At 41.6% G+C, this 15842-nt stretch overlaps 2 protein-coding genes across 3 annotated transcripts in view; both read left to right on the top strand.

The window, feature by feature from the left end:
- The window catches only part of LOC141548413 (sodium/hydrogen exchanger 2-like), a 132313-nt gene extending 127375 nt beyond the window's left edge, over positions 1 to 4938 (top strand). For both annotated transcript variants that reach the window (XM_074277280.1, XM_074277279.1), the window contains one exon: positions 1968 to 4938. In XM_074277280.1, coding sequence (XP_074133381.1) covers positions 1968 to 2101 — 134 coding nt within the window. In that variant the 3' untranslated portion in view covers positions 2102 to 4938. The remainder of the gene's footprint in view (positions 1 to 1967) is intronic.
- Positions 4939 to 5149: 211 nt separating this feature from the next.
- The window catches only part of LOC141548414 (transmembrane protein 182-like), a 55555-nt gene continuing 44862 nt past the window's right edge, over positions 5150 to 15842 (top strand). Inside the window, exons 1-2 of the mRNA XM_074277282.1 lie at positions 5150 to 6979; positions 7729 to 7773. Coding sequence (XP_074133383.1) covers positions 6884 to 6979; positions 7729 to 7773 — 141 coding nt within the window. The 5' untranslated portion in view covers positions 5150 to 6883. The remainder of the gene's footprint in view (positions 6980 to 7728; positions 7774 to 15842) is intronic.

Raw genomic sequence — 15842 nt, 5'->3', positions numbered from 1 at the left:
ACTGGAGCGCTTGGCCATTTGCTTCTTCAGTGGGTTAAGGAAAACAGAGTTTTAAGTGATTTAGCCAGAGTCACACAGCAAGTAAGTGTCTGAGGCCATATTTCAATGCAGGGTTTCCTGACTACAGGCCCAGTGCTCTATCCACTGAGTCACCTAGCTGCTATATGCATGCATGCATGCATGCATGTGCATGAGTACATATACATTTGTATATGTGTCTGCACGTGTTACATGTCTGTATGTGAATATACATAACAGAGTGAAAGAGCAAGAGAGAAAGAGGGAGAGTGCATAATATTGTGGATGGTTAATTAGTTTGACCTAAAATTAGATAGGAAGAAGAGAGTAAACCGAATGAATTGTCTTGTAGAAGGTATGGATGGCTTTTAATAATCCCGTACTTCTCTCTGTTTTTATAACATTGGTATTCTTTTGCCACTGTGGTATGGAAGTAAATCATGGGATATCACAGATTCCAAAGAATTAAAATTACAGGTGATCCAAAGGGCTAGGGTAGTAGATGTGAGCTTTCAAGAAGTGCACATGTAAAGTGTCACTCAGAAAATGGCCAGAGAGATAAAGAAACAAGGAGATGGGCCAGCTATGTGGTAAAAGAGACAAGGATAACCAATAGATAGCCAGCCTGTCCCTTTGGCAATTTCAAAAGACCTAGAAGAATATCCCTATATGACTGCTGACTCAATCTTCTATAGAATATTTAGTAGAAGACAGACAAAAATTGCCTTTGAGGAGTTATAGGCAGCTAGGTGGCAGTGCAGTAGAGTGCCAGGGCTGGAGTTAGGACCTAAGTTCAAATCTGGCCTGAGACACTAGCTGTGTGACCCTAGCCACGTCCCTTCACCCTGTTTGCCTCAATTTCTCATCTCTAAAATGATAACAGTAGCACCTATCTCTTGGGGTTGTTGTGAAGATCAAAAGAACATAGTGATTATAAAGTCCTTAGCACATAGGTGCTATATATATTGGCTTTTATTGGTAGTAGTAGTGCTAGTAGGAGTAGGAGTTTGGATGGGCTGCAATTTGCATCAATAGAGGTGACATTCTCTGCAATCGTGGATCCTGCAAAGGATGTAAGTATAATGTTGCTCAAACAACCTTTTCTCACACCCCACTAGGCTGTGATCCTGTATTGTCTCTTACAGGGTGGGTGAGAGTGTGATATGCAGATTTATTGATGCCCAACAGGCAGTTGTACTGTTCTGTGGTTACCGAGGAGTCCTTGCAAATCCACACACTCTCCTCAGATGAATGACTTATTTCAGGTCCTATGAACTACTCATCAGGGTTTGGTGGTGGTGTTTGTTACTGTTGAGATTTCTTTCCAGGCCCTGGGAAAACAGCTTTGGAAACTCTTTAGAGGCTCATCTGTTTTTAGCAGAATTTCTTTTGTAGGGACTCCAAGTACTCTATGGTCATTTCTTCCATCATCTTTCTGAGCACAGTCCAGAGGCGGGGCCCCCTTGGACTGATGGCAAAAGAACTAGAGTTCTGTGCCTCTTGGTCAATAGCAGTTCTGGCAGCTGTTTTTTTTCCTGTTCTTGACATGCTCTTGCCACAGTTATTGTATTCTCTCCTACCTGGGAAAAGGAAGAAGTGCCTTTCCCTTCTCCTGTCTAAGCCCCAGCTAGGTACAGTTGGCAAAATGAAGAGATCTCAGAGGCTTAATGGCAGGAATATGTCTCTATCCACTAGAGCTAGCCGCCAGTGCAGTGGTCTGCCTTCAGAAGAGACTATGGGTTTCCTGCCACTGGAGGTCTTCAAGCAAAGGCTAATGGCTGCTTGCCAGGGATATTTAGAAAAGTGTGGACATGGGTTGAGTTCAGTGACCTCTGAGATCTCTTGCACCACTGAGATGCTATGATCTCTTCCAGACTTGCTCTCACTCATTATCATTGTAGGAGAGACTTAAGCAGTTCTAATGGGTGTCCCTTTCCTCTGCTTTCCAGTAGGGGATCCTAGAGCAGTTCCTGATGTGAAATGCAGCCGATCCAAGTCAACTTGTCACATCACTCCTCTCAAGCTCAGTGGCATGGAATGGGTTGATGAAGAAGAAACAGACCAAGAAGACCAAAGATTATAAGAATCAAGATTTGGGATCGCCTTTGGTGCCATGAACCTGTCACTTACGTATTTGCCCAATTATGCAGCATATAGTCTTTTTTGTAGGAAGAAGGACAGGATTTGTAATTTCACCAAGTGTATCGAAACTCCTTTCACTGATGCAGGGTGACAACTGCTCTGTAACTTAGAAAGTTATATTAAAAATAAAATAAGAAGTTGAAGCTAGCAAGAAGACATTTACATAGATGTAGTTGGCTGTGTCTGTAGGAAGATGACATCATGAGCCTCCCCTGCAGTTGCCAATCCTGAAAAGCCTCTATCTCTGCTACTCAGCTTCACTTGGGCCTTTATTGGAATTCAGTATTCCATTTGGAACTTCAAATTTCAAAAATATTTAATCTGACAGAAAGAGCTCAGAAAAGACTTGAGGAAAATGGCAAAAGTTTGAAAAATAAAAACTCCAGAGAAAAGGTTACTGAGATTCCTTGAAGGCAAGAGAACCAAAGTGTGTTCTGAACTTACGGGAAAGAAAAGGATATTCTTAGTAGTTTATGAGAATCGGGGGAATGCATGTCATTTAAAACAAAACTTCTTAAACTGTGGGTTGTGACCCCATATGACGTTGCATAACTGAATGTGGGGGTTGCAAAATTTTGATATTATCAGTAAATATTTGTATACCTACATACCCAAGGTCACATTTTCTCAGGTGAAAAGGGGTTTCAAGTGGAAAAAAGTTTAAAATGTAGGAAAAGTCACAGTGTTGTTGAAGAGATACTATGGTGTTAGAATAAGGAAAGACCTGGGTCCATCTTGTCTTTGATATTTCTTGGCTTTCAAATCATGTTGTTTCCTTACCAATCACCCTTCCTTTAATGAGGGTAACCTCCCCTCCATGGCTACTATAATTTCAGAATCACAAGAACAATTAGGATACTATAATGGCCCAGCATGCTAAGCATAGGCTAGGATCTGCTGGCCTGGATACCTTCTAGGTCATGTTGGAAACACACTGTTGGAGGTTGCCTTGGGCTTGAGAAGTAAGCCTGAAATACCATGGCCAGGATGGCACAGAAGACTGAGGGCTGAGAACACAGTTGGAACATCTTAGTTTAAGTCCTCCTTCTGGCACTCACCAGTTTCTGGCTTTGGGCAAAGTACCTTACCTATTCTGAGAAATGAGGGGACTGGATGAGGTGACATTTGAAGTCTCTTCCATTTGTGGAATGACCTCTAAATGACCTCTCCATCTCCATCCTTACATGAGATATTTTGTCTTCCTCACTGTGTGTATAGCTATACGTGGTCCCCATCTGGGGGAAACTTTAGCCAAAGCATGTTTGATTCAAACATCATCATTGTATAATGCCATCATCAAAACTCGGCTTCTCTTTGACCCACTGCATTATTGCTCCTTTTAATCATCACCTGTGATCATCAAGAAGAAATTCCCTCAAGAAGACTCATCCAAGAGGAATCAATCCCCTTTGTCTTTTCCTATGGCAACAGTGAGGAGCCAAATCTTCTGTTACTGTAGGGGACATGGTGTGATAGAATGGAGAAAGGGCCTGGCCTCTAAGTTCAAACTATTCCCTCTCCCCTTTTCAACTATTTGGTTTTGCTTCTCTAAATCTCAGTTTCTCCATGTGTACAATGTGGAGTTTGGATTAAGGTCCCTTCCAACTCTAATTCCAAGCCAACTGAACTCTGAGCCTACCTTCTCAGTTTGAGTCTTGGCAGGATTGGCAGGGCTGGCAAGGACTGGCTGCAAATGGATATTTTTTTCTTTTCCAAATCATGAATTTCCAGAGTAAGAAAGGAAGAAGAGAAGTTTGTGCTGCTCATAATCTCCATAGGTCAAGGGGACCTCTGTCACCATCTAGGCCACAACTCACTCATTTTACAAATGAGGAAACTGAGGCCTTGGATGACTGTTCCAAGGTCACATGACTTGGAAGTGGTAGAATTGGGGTTTAAACTAGGTCTTGTTACTACAGCCTAATTTTGCTTTTCACTGTCCACATCAGAATTGTAAGAATGTGACTACTGTCTCTTCTGAACTGTATGCTTTGCCTTGATTTCCTCTGGTCTCTTTTATCCAGCTAGGGATATTAACAGTTTTTAGATGGTTTTCTTTTCTTTTCTTTTTCTTTCTTTTTTTTTTATTACAATGAGTAGCACTGCATAGTGAATAGAGTGCTAGATTTGGAGTCAAGAAGACCTAAGTTTAAATCCTGCTTTGAACACCAGTATTACCCTGGACAAGTCATTTATGTAATTTCAGTATGCCTCAGCCAACTTTCCAGGTATTATTATATTCTGCATTGTTTGAAGGGAGTTCCCTAAACGGATAAAATCACAAATTCTTCTTGTATTTGGATTATTTTTTGTACCACTTTCGTCCCCCCATCCCCCTGCCTTTCCTCCTTTATAACACAGAAAATCATTTCTACAAAACAAACCTTCATAGTGAATTTGTCCGACAGTATAGTCAATGTTCTGTACCTTCAATCTACCTGGAAGAGAGAAATGCATCTCTTTGCTTCTCTGGAGCCATCATTGCTCACCTTTTCCATAGGATCAGAGATTCAGAACTGGAAGACCATTGGAGGTCATGCAATCCATCAGTTTTACTGTACAAATGGGAAACTAAGGCTTCTAGATGTTCACTGACTTGCACAGAACTGCTCAGCTTTGGAGCTGCCTCTTCCTCCCAGTTCTTTCATGTTAGAGATGTCTCGCCCCTTGACCTTTTCCACACATTAGTTATGAACTTTAACGTAGAAACCTTTTTACCCCTAAGTACATGGATAACTCTGTTTCTTTTGAATTAAACCTTAATACTTTCCAAGATTTTACATTTATTTGTTTTTGAACCTTTATCATATATAGTGTGGAAGCCAGAGACAATTTCTGTTGACATAATTAGATATTGTCTGGCAGTTGTTTGCCTTTAAAACACTCCAGTGAGGCAATGTGGTGTATGTGTGTGTGTATGTGTATGTATGTATGAGTGTGTGTGTGTGAGAGAGAGACAGACAAACAAAGAGAGAGAAGGAGGAGGGGTGGGGAGGGAAAGAGAGAGGGGGAGGGAGGAAAGGAAGGGAGGAAGAGACAGAGACACACATACACATAGAGACAGAGAGAAGAGATACAAAGACAGAAACAGAGAAACAGAGAAGACTGACAGTACTGTTGGAAGACCCGGCATTGAAGGTAGAAGTAGGAGCAGTGGGTAAAGATTGAGGAGAAATGAATGAACTTGCTATATGAAAAAAAAATTTTTTAATTGTACAAAAAATTCTGAGTGGCTCCAAAGAGGATTGGGATGCATGGGGAGGTGGTAGGTTTCCCCTCACTACAGAATTTCATGCAGAGAGCAGCTAAGCACTTATAAGGGGTAATGGGTGGGGGGTGAGCCATCCACGCCTAGGTTAGACTGGCCAGCTTTGGCGTTCTCTTCCTAATCTGAGATTTATAAATTCACATTTTTAAAAGGCAAGGAAGAGGGTATATAGTCTAAGCTTCTCATTTTACTAATGGTGGGGGAGGGGAAAACCAAACAAGACCCAAAGAGGATGTGACTTGCTCCACATTCCACGGGTAGTAGGAAGGCATTTGACCCCAAATCCAACATTTTTTTTCAGCACTTTGCACAGTGCCTTACCTAGAATAGATGCCTCCTGTATTGTGATTAACATGCCTTTACCTTCTATACCACATTGCTTCTGTGTTTGATGAGTCCTGATTTTGCTCCTTATTAGTTATGTAACACTCAACCTCTACACTGAACCTTATTTTTGTACAATGGGCAGAATAATTTCTATAATACCAACCTTACAGGTTGTTGGGGGCCCACACAAGAAAATGTATGTGAATGTGCTATGTAACTTTAAAGTATTGTGTAAATGTAAGGGTTAATTGTTAACTAAGTCATTATGTATGTTAAGTTCTACTAAGTTTCCTTGCAAAAAGTTGGCTGACTACTTTGTGGAACTAGGTTACTGTGTTCAAAATTGCTATTATAGGGGGCCTGATTTTTTCCCCTTACTGTTACGCTTTTGCTTAAATAATCACTTGAGTACTCGAAGCCTTTCATTCCCTCTTCTCATTTGTCACAATCTTCAATACTGGAATGCTAAAGTCGACTACGCCACATCGAGAGCAGCATCCTGAGATTGACTCAAAGCACAGTTCAAGGAGGCTTGTGAGATCCTGGAAGCTGGGAGTGGAACAGGCAGGCCACTTCTGGGTGCTGTGCAGGCCTTCTTGGTCTCCTTGCAGGTGCCTTTAGAGTGAGGTTTCTCTTAGCACCCTTAGGTAGTACCCAGCTAGCCGCTTACTTTGTTTCTCAAAATAGAACAACTCTTCTTTCCCCATCCACACTAGTGTTTAAAGAGATCTCCATGCCTGGATATGTGATTTTGACAAAGAAAGTCTTTGCTTCATGGGTGACAACAGAGGTGAGATGGATCAGGAAATCAACACCTCCAGAGCAGTACATTTGGATGCCATTTACAGGACACCTCGTTCTTAGCACCTCACTCTGGTTACTTTGAGATTCTGGAGCTATCAGGGCGTGGGCCATTCCTCCACCATTGCTGAGCCCCAGCTAACCAAAGCCTCCAGTTCAGTATATATTCATATTCAGTGGTATACAGGAGTTTCTGTGCTGTGCCTTTCCATCTCTTGAGAGATGAGCCCCTATTGCGCTTTGCTGGACTGGTTCTTGAATAACAGACACACAGCTTTTCCAGTTTGGTGAAAGCCTTGCCAGAGTTTGCACTCTGTAATTGCCCAGATGCGTCCAAATACCACGATGAGGCACCAGAGAAAGATGGCAGTGGGAAGTCCAAGAAATAAATCAAGTCAGACTCTACATGTTGAGTTCCCACAGGTAATTCTAAATACATTGCATATAAAGATGCAGTTTACTTGCATGCAGAGACTTTGCCTGTTATAAGAGAGATCATAAAGGCGACCACTATAATGTGGAATGTATCAAGGTGCACCAGTGAGTCAGGGACATGCTGGTAGCAGGAAGGGGAGAGACATGGTTCCCATTCCTTAAAGGAGCTTCCTGGAAGAAATGGAAAGCTGTTATTCCTTGAATGTGGGATACTTTAGACAGCAACTTAGTGGGTAGGAAGGAGCAAAGACCAAGTGGCAAGGAAAGTGAGAATCCAAGTTTGATGTGGCCCTTTTTCTTCTTGATTGGTATATCCCCTTCCATAGTTTTTGCTTAATAAATGCTTCTTTATTCATCTAGCTATGCACATTTCCTTCTGGGAGTCTGGATTCTAGCTCCACCACTGTCATTAATTAGCTGGGTCCCCTTAGGCAAATCCCCATTTGTAAAAGGAAGAACTAAGCTAGGGGTCCTTCTAACCCCAACATTTTGTGTCTTAGAGATTAAACCGTACGAATTCTAAAGGTCTCCATACTTTTGGGCTATCTGGGAATTTTATTTTCTCCAGTAATTGACATAAGTAAGACATTGCCTTGGTTATTAATATTATATTTTGTCTTCCAGAAATTTCTTCTTATGGGGCTTTGACCTTTAATTGTGCTTTTCTCTTTTTGAAGATGGTGGTAGAAGTATTAATGAATTAAGCCTAAAGTGCCTTTTCCTATTTTCTCTTGAAGCAGAACATTGGCGTGTTTTCCCACGAAACTCTGAACCAGCACCAGGTGAGGAGGCTTCTATAAGGGTGGCATGGGGTCCTTTTTCATTGTGAGCTTTCCTCTGCATGCCCTGCTTGTGTTTCAGACTTGTTTCTGTGGCAGAATCTGCCAAGCAGACCTGATTCCTTACATGATTTTCCAGTGATTCACTCTGCCCTAAACTTTACCTTGTAAAAGTTATGGTTGAGATTAAAAATAAATATATTTTTGAGGGGGTAAAGTCCTATGAATTGGTCGGTAGCTTGGCGAAGTATTTTCTAGATGGTTTGTGACCCTAACACAATTCTAAATCAGAATCCTGACTTCTAAGTGGCTTTGTGAGGACCCATTGTTGGTGGTCTTGAAAAAACTTACAGCTGGGGGAGAACTGTTAAATGCTTGGGCTGGAGCGTGGAGAATGCATTTTTGGCAGGGTTTTCATCCTTTAAAAATTGTTTCAGACATACGTAGTTTCATGCTAGCATTGCATTGTGTAGTAGTTTGGGGTCCATGGTTTCATGAAAATCTGTTTTAATGGTTGGATTCCCTGAAAAGTTCAGTGAGATTGCTTAGAAAGACACTCTGTCCCTCTCTTTCTGTTGCTGTCGCTTTCTCTGCCTTTGTCTTTGTTTCTCTCTATCTCTTCTCTCTGTCTCTCTCTGGTTCTCTCTGTCTCTTCCTCTTTTACTCTCACCAGCTCTCTCAATCTGTCTTTTTCTCTGTTTCTTTCTCCTGTGTCTCCTTTCTCTTCCCCCCCTCCTGTGTCCTCTCTCTGCCATTTCTTCTCTTCTTTTCCCTTCTTCTTCTGTTGTAACAATGGTAGAGAATGATTGTACAGAGTTCATTCAAGATCCAGAATCCAACAACCATGGGGAAAATTGCTGTGGGTAGAATGGCAGGTGCTCCAAGAAGGAGTTAGACCATTTTGGAGGAGTTAGAAAAGAAATAATATATGAAACTGAAAACAGTCCTCTACCTGTTTATGAAAATGAACTGAACCAGAGCAAGGCAAAGGAGGGGAATTTCTTTTAAAATGTGTGTTCCCAAGCTTGAGCATATGGTTGGACATTTAAAAAAAAACCATCAAGAATCCAGTGTAACTTGGACCATATTGGTGATATTTTGAAAAGGAATTGGAATTTACTTTTACAAAGAAAAAAATATGCTGCCCCCAAAGAGGGAGAAATCCCTTTCTCAAGAAGCTGTTATTTATCTACTTTCAAAAAATTACGGATCTCAAGAAAACAAAGCACATACTTCATTAAGATGCCTGGGACACCATCTTCTTTCCTAAAGTCACACCTCACTGCTCAGTCTTCAAAGGAGTTTCCCAGAAACATCCGGCGGGGAGGGGAGGATAGATGGGGGAGGGAAGGATAAACAGGGCCGGGGGTGGGGAGGTTTGCGGTCTTCATTCTGGATCTTCTTAATCCCTGATGCCTTTGCTGAGCAAAGATTTCTAAGAGAGAAGCCATATGAAAGCAGTTCCACTGTGTGATTAGAAAAAGCTGCTAGAATGAGCCACTGTCAATGTTTTCCATCAGAGTTGTATGTCAGACATTGTCCATGTAGACGTGGTATATATCAGGCACGGTATGTCTGGGCATGGCATGAGCAAGCATTGTACCTGTACACATAGCATATGTATTGCCTTCCTGGGGATTTCACGTCCAGGGATGCTGCAAGAAGAGACTGAGCCTTGCCAAGCAGCTTGTATGCTTTTCCAGTGGGCCAGAGAATCGCTATTTGGGCCAAACCTTGATCTAGAGCACATGCCATCCATCCTTCCCCCTCCAATTCTATGAGGCACCTCTGCAAATTCTTTAATCACTATTCTCTTGAGTAACCCACAACTAAACTCTGGTCTCGACTGGCTGCTTCTGTCTCTGCCATTTTGGATTGCTTTTTAAGAGGCCATTCATGATTTTTTCAGTCGTTTGATATCATTCCCTCTTTCACTTCATGATTGACATGATTGATTGATTAATGCCCTTCAAAATATGTCCCTTCGGGAACTGGCATCCTTCAGGTATTTTTGGTCTGGCTCAGCTGCTTTTCTGTGGGTTTTTTTAAACCTATTTCAGCTTTCTCGTTGAGCACAATGAGGATTATACTATTGGAATCCAAATGTAGTAACTCTTCTGTCATTGATGGAGAAAAGGGCTTATTGTCAAAATATTGACATATCTTTTCCATTTTTCATAATTCTGATGCTTCCATTTTTATTCTCAAGTGCTTTAGAATGATCTGACTTAATTAGGTCTTGTCCCAAAGTTTCTGCAGGCTTGTTTTCCCTCTCCAACATTTTTTGCTCCACTATTCTGTAAATTTTTACAAATGAACTAATGGGATAAACTGGTATTGCCCTTGGCTATCATATCTCTCTGTTTGGCAAAGATCAACTGTTTGCTAGCTTCAATGGTTTCTAGGTTCTTTTGGCCTTACCGTTAGTTATAACTTTATGGGATATGATAATAGTCTGTGTTGCTATGTTCCCTTATCCACTGTTTTCTCTTTTGTGGTCTCTTAGTCTTTCTCAGTCTCTCTCACTTTGTTTCTCTCTGTATCTGTCTCTTTCTCTCTCTGTCTCTATGGGTGTGGGTGTTTGTGTGTGAGTGTATGTATGTCTCTTTAGCATCAAGAGCTTGTCTTAAAAGATCATATTAGAATTATTTTAATTGGACATCATATGTTCTCATCTTTGTTATTTTTTCTAATGTTGATTTTGCTCTGTACTCTAACAGGTCAGTGGCCTGACTACACAAATAGCCAATTAGTAAATAACTCCCACTTTGGTAAACATTCATTTCTCCAGGGTCACATAATCTACAGTATTTGACTTTTAAAGCAGTTCATAATCTGACTCCTTCTGCTTCCACTCTTCTTAAACCTTCCAGGTGTTCTTCAGTCCAGTACCATTGACCTCTTTGTTGTTCCTTGAATGCGATGTTTTCATCTACTGACTCAGGACATCTTCCCTGGCCTCATGCCTAAAACTGTCTCCTTCCTCACATCTGCCTCCTGGTTTCCCTGGCTTCCTTCAACGTCTGGCTCAAGTCCCATCTTTTGCAAGAAACCTTTCCTGGTCCTCTTTCATTTCTGTGTCTTCCCTATGAGACCATCCCCCAATTTATCCTGTACCAATCTTGTTTCTATATACTTGTTTGTTTTCTTCCCAATTAGGCAGTGACCTACATGAAAGCAGAGACTGTCTTTTTACCTTTCTTTGTATCTTCATGGCTTAGCATAGTTCCTGACACATAATAGTAAAAGCTTGTTAAATTACTACTGTACAGGAGAAGACAAAATAAAAAATCCAACAAAGCTCATAAGACTTGGGAAAAATGTAGCGAATTGGTCCATTAGGAATAGGAGGCAGTATTGCCTTAGGAGATATTTTGATACTGTAAGGTTTCCACAATCTCTTTGGTATAGGTGCCCATCTACCAGTATGGATCACAGCCCATTCACACGTCATTCTGGGCCATTCTCATTCACATCATTCCATCAATACTCTTGAGAATCTTGCTGAGGATCAAATAAGATATTTATAAAATGCATATGATAGGGGCTATAGAAATGTTAGCTATTTTTGCTTTTATTATTATTAAAGTAGTATTCTGGAAGCTGTTCTCTTGGCCTTTTAATATTTGGGGTCTACCAGTGCTTACTAGAAAGGGTGCTCAATGAAAAGGAGGTGGAGGGGAGAAGGGCAATTAGTAGAAAACACAAACTACCTTCACTTCCTCTCTTGACAGTCGCAAACATGAAGTGGATGAATGGAGCATCTGAGCTGCTCACTCAGTGGGATTGAGGAGAGATGCCCAAATTGTGAGAGAAGCATGAAGAAAACTTTGAAGATGGCGAGAGAATGCACCAATGGGAAGGTCAGGTGATCCTTCCTCATTTGGCAATCATGCTACTTTCTCTTGCCCTCTCACTATCCTACAGTCTGCAATGAAAGCCCTAGCATTTCAGATGCATTTGGGCCTTTTCACTAATAACGTTTTCCAGATTCCTTTTGATGACGTGTAACCGTGAAGTGTCTGGTGTCTGTTTAGAGAATCCACTTGGACTCATCTTAAATTTCTCTGAGAAGAGACAAACTGGCATCCAAGTTTTGCTTCTCATAATGAAACAATTTGATGGTAGAATGGCTTAAATTAGCACCATGGACATCCAGTCTTGTCTGTTGCCCATTATTAGTGGTGTGAAATTGTGTACTGGTTTCATTTCTTGTCAATTCAATAGACTCAACCAAGCTCAAGGAGTCAGAAAACAGAAAGTAGACATAGCTGTGGGGATTGCTTCAGTTAGCCCTTCAGTACTTTTATTCACTATTGTCCATAAGAGAGGCAGTAAATTGATTGCCTTTTCCATAATTACTACTATTAATGGCTATTCAGTGAGACTTGTAAGGCCATTAACCAGAAAGAATACTTGGACTTCTTGGATACTCAAGCCAGGTTATAGAAACAATAGCTCATATTTCGATAGCACTTTCCAGCATTTCGTTTGATCCTCACCACAAGGTGTAAGATAGATAATATTACCTGCTTGTGAGTGTTGGCATGGAACCCAGATTTCTAAGACTCTGCCATTCAGTCAGAGGTAATAGCTTGCACAGTTGATTGTAGTAGCGTGCTGGGCCTCAAGCTGAGTTCAGATTTGACCTCAGATACTTGCTGTGTGACTGTGGGTTGTCACTTAACCTCTGTTTACTTCTGTTTCCTCACCTATAAAGTGGGGATAATAATAGCATCGACCTCCCAGGGCTGTTGTAAGGATTCAATGAGATGATGATCATAAAGCCATGAGCACAGTGCTTGGCACGTAGTAGGCACTATATAAATGTGTTTTATATACAAATACTTATACATACATATACATACACATAACATGCTGTCATCACCCTTGGATTTTAAAAGAGATCTACTCTTCCATCATTAGTGAAAAATCATTCTCTCCTGCAGCCTGGACTTGAAAGGGAAGTCTCAGGAGGGGTTTTCCTTTTTTAAGAATGCCCAGTGAAGGTGGCCAGTAGAGACATCGAGATGGAGGATGATAGTAGATACATCAGCTTTGGACAGGGGAAAGGAAGAAACTGTAGTTAGATAATTGAGTATGTAAATTTCTTTGCAAACCATAAAGCACCCTATAAATCTGAGCTGCCATTATCAACGTCCACTCTGGGAAAGCTATGGGCCTCTGATATGATTGGCATGAAGCATGTTTGGGGCCTAAGAGCTCTCCCAGTCATGTATCTTTTCTTGGACAGAGCACATTCTTGTCCAATTAAATTCATTCAGTTCTACCACTGGAATGCTGGCAAGCCTGCTTGACTCAGGCAGACTGTGGGCAGCGGCACTGAGAAACTGTTCCCTACTGTCTCCTTATCTGGGAAATTGTTCCTACCTTGGAACCTGCCCATTGAGGCCTAGGTCCAAGAAAAAATTTTCATCTGTGTGGCAGTGAGTGGTGAGGAAAAAATTGGAGAGCTGGCCTGAGCAGGTTGGGTTCCAAACAGGGTCCCCCACTATTGAAATCTGGTTGTGGTTGCCCTTTATTCTCAGAGGACCAAAATGACATAACTATGCTAGAGTCAAGTTACAGTGTGTCTGACTGTGGCTGACCAGACCAATATGAGCTTGGGATGCTCTGCCACATGTTGGGCACAAATGGTCCATTTGGACATTTGGGGTGGAGTCTCTGACTTTGTGAATCTCGAGTTTCTTCTGAACTAATTTAGCTCCATTTTGCTCATAGAACACGATGATGAGGGCATGCCATGCTGGGAGGTCCTGGGCCAGTGTCTCTCATGTCACATAATCAATTCCAAAGTTCTTAAGAGCAATTTTAGGGCTCTTCTCTGAGGGAAGAGCTTGCAGGGATCCTCTCACTACCCTTTTTAAGATGACATGTTGGGGGGAAAGTAAGAATCTCCTGTTGACAGCGTTTTGACATTCAGCTGTTCCCATCATCTGCCAAAAGGCGATTGAGAAAGAGGTGTTTCAGTTGCTGGGAAGACAAAAGCTCACATCTGTAAACCAGGGTACTGGGAGGGGGGGCATTTCCTAATTTACATCTCTGAGGTGATGAGAATTGATTTGTTCCTGAGAAAATGAACATTAGTGAGGATGCTTTGAAATGGTTGAAGAAGAGAGAGCACCTGGCCCTAGTAGAGAACTGCTTTGTAGTTATTTGTGCTTTTATTTGCATTATTGAACAATTAACAGTACTCTTTGAAGCAGAAACTCTTCTAGCTGCCCTCCTGGCCACTCATTGGTCCCAGTGCCCACGTGAAAGGAACACAAAGTGGATCCTGTCCCAACCTGCACTCACTGTGTAAGCGTAGGGCCCCCTCCTCTGCTCCGGTGGCTGTAAAGATGGAACTCTCCTTGACGTTGTTCCCCTCTGCTTTTCTGGGCATTTTTAAGTTGGAAAAATTTGCTATACTTGTCCTTGTCAAGCCTCTCCAGGCCTCTCTGAAATCATCCTCTTAGAGCAATAATATTCCATCACATTCATATACCACAATTTACTCAGCCATTCCCCAACTGATGGATATCCACTGAGTTTCCAGTTCCTTGTCACTACAAAAAGGGCCACTACAAACATTTTTTGCACATTTCTTTGTGATATAAGCCCAGTAGTAACACTGCTGGGTCAAAGGGTCTGTACATGCCCTTTGGGCATGGTTCCATTTTGAGATCAGTGATTTTTAGGAACCCATTTGTCAAGTTATAACAGGAATTTCAAGATTGAGTTTGCAGGGGAGACAGAGTGAATCAGGTAAGTCCTTGTGAATGAAATGGCTTCCAAAATGTACTTTAATGGAAAGTAGGGATTCTACCACAAGGAAGACGATGAGGGAGAGAGGGCATGCTACGCTTGAGGGACCAATTGGACAGAAGTACAAAGGCAGAAAATGTAATGTTATATATAGGAAAAGAGGTAGTAGGTCAGTTTGAATAGAACAGAGAATGAAGGAAGGAAGGTAATATGAAATTTGACTGTGGAATGCTTGAAATGCCAGTTTGGAGGGCTATTGGGCCACATCTTGAATTAAAATTCAGTGGGTAACCTGACTCTAACCCTAAATTCAGTTATTGCCTTTGAGATCAAGTAGAAGGTTAGGTAAGGTTGAAATAAAGTTTCCTAGAAGGTAATACCCAGAATAGAATATAATACTTTAGGTTTAGCGTGATCAAGGAAGAATAGAGTAGGCTGATTAACAGAAATACAGTGTTCATTATGAAGAAGGTAATTTCACCTGAGACCACACTAGCTCTTTTGGTGATTCCTATTGAACTTGCATTCCACTATAATTCCCAGATCCCATGCACAAGAACCCTTGTCAAGGCACGTGTATGTGAAGGTCCTTTCATGCACCTGTGAAGTTGATTAAGCCCCAGCACAGATCATAGAAAAGAGTACTGGTCTTCACATCAGAAGGACTTGGGTTCCGATGGCATCTCAGATAATTTTGTCTCCCTTGCTGGATCCTCTCCAAAATCATGCCCTCTAGCTGTGGGTGTCCCTGCATATTCTGTCCCAGGCCCTCTTCTCCTTCTATGCTACTTCACTTGGGGATCTCCTCAGCTCCCATGGATTTAATTACTATATCTATGTTGATAAGTCTCCAATCTTGCTTTCCTGTTCCAATTTTTCTGCTGATCCCCGATCTTACATTTCCATCAGCCTCTCAGATACCTTAAACTAAATGTCCAGAAGTCAACTTATAGTCATCATATCTAAGATAGAACTCATTTATCTTTTCCCCTAAACCCTCCTCCTGTATTACCTTCTCTGTTACTATAGAAGGCAACACTCTCTAGGCTCGCAACCTAGGGGTCATCCTGGACTCCTCACTGTCTCTTACCTCCCCATCCCATATTCAATCTGTTGCTAAGATCTGGCTATTTTACCTTTGCAATATCTTTTAAATAAGTTGCCTTCTCTTCTCTGACACTGCCACCACCCTAGTGTAGGACCTCATAACCTCATTCTAGACTATTGCAATAGACTGGTGGTAGAGCTGCCTGCCACAAGTCTCTTCCTATTCCAATTTTTCCATACTTTAAGCCACTAAAGTG

This window comes from Sminthopsis crassicaudata, chromosome X (assembly GCF_048593235.1).
Source record: "Sminthopsis crassicaudata isolate SCR6 chromosome X, ASM4859323v1, whole genome shotgun sequence".
NCBI classification, from domain to species: Eukaryota; Metazoa; Chordata; class Mammalia; order Dasyuromorphia; family Dasyuridae; genus Sminthopsis; species Sminthopsis crassicaudata.
Note: the sequence above shows the minus strand (reverse complement) of the source record. Positions and strands in the feature narration are given on the sequence as shown.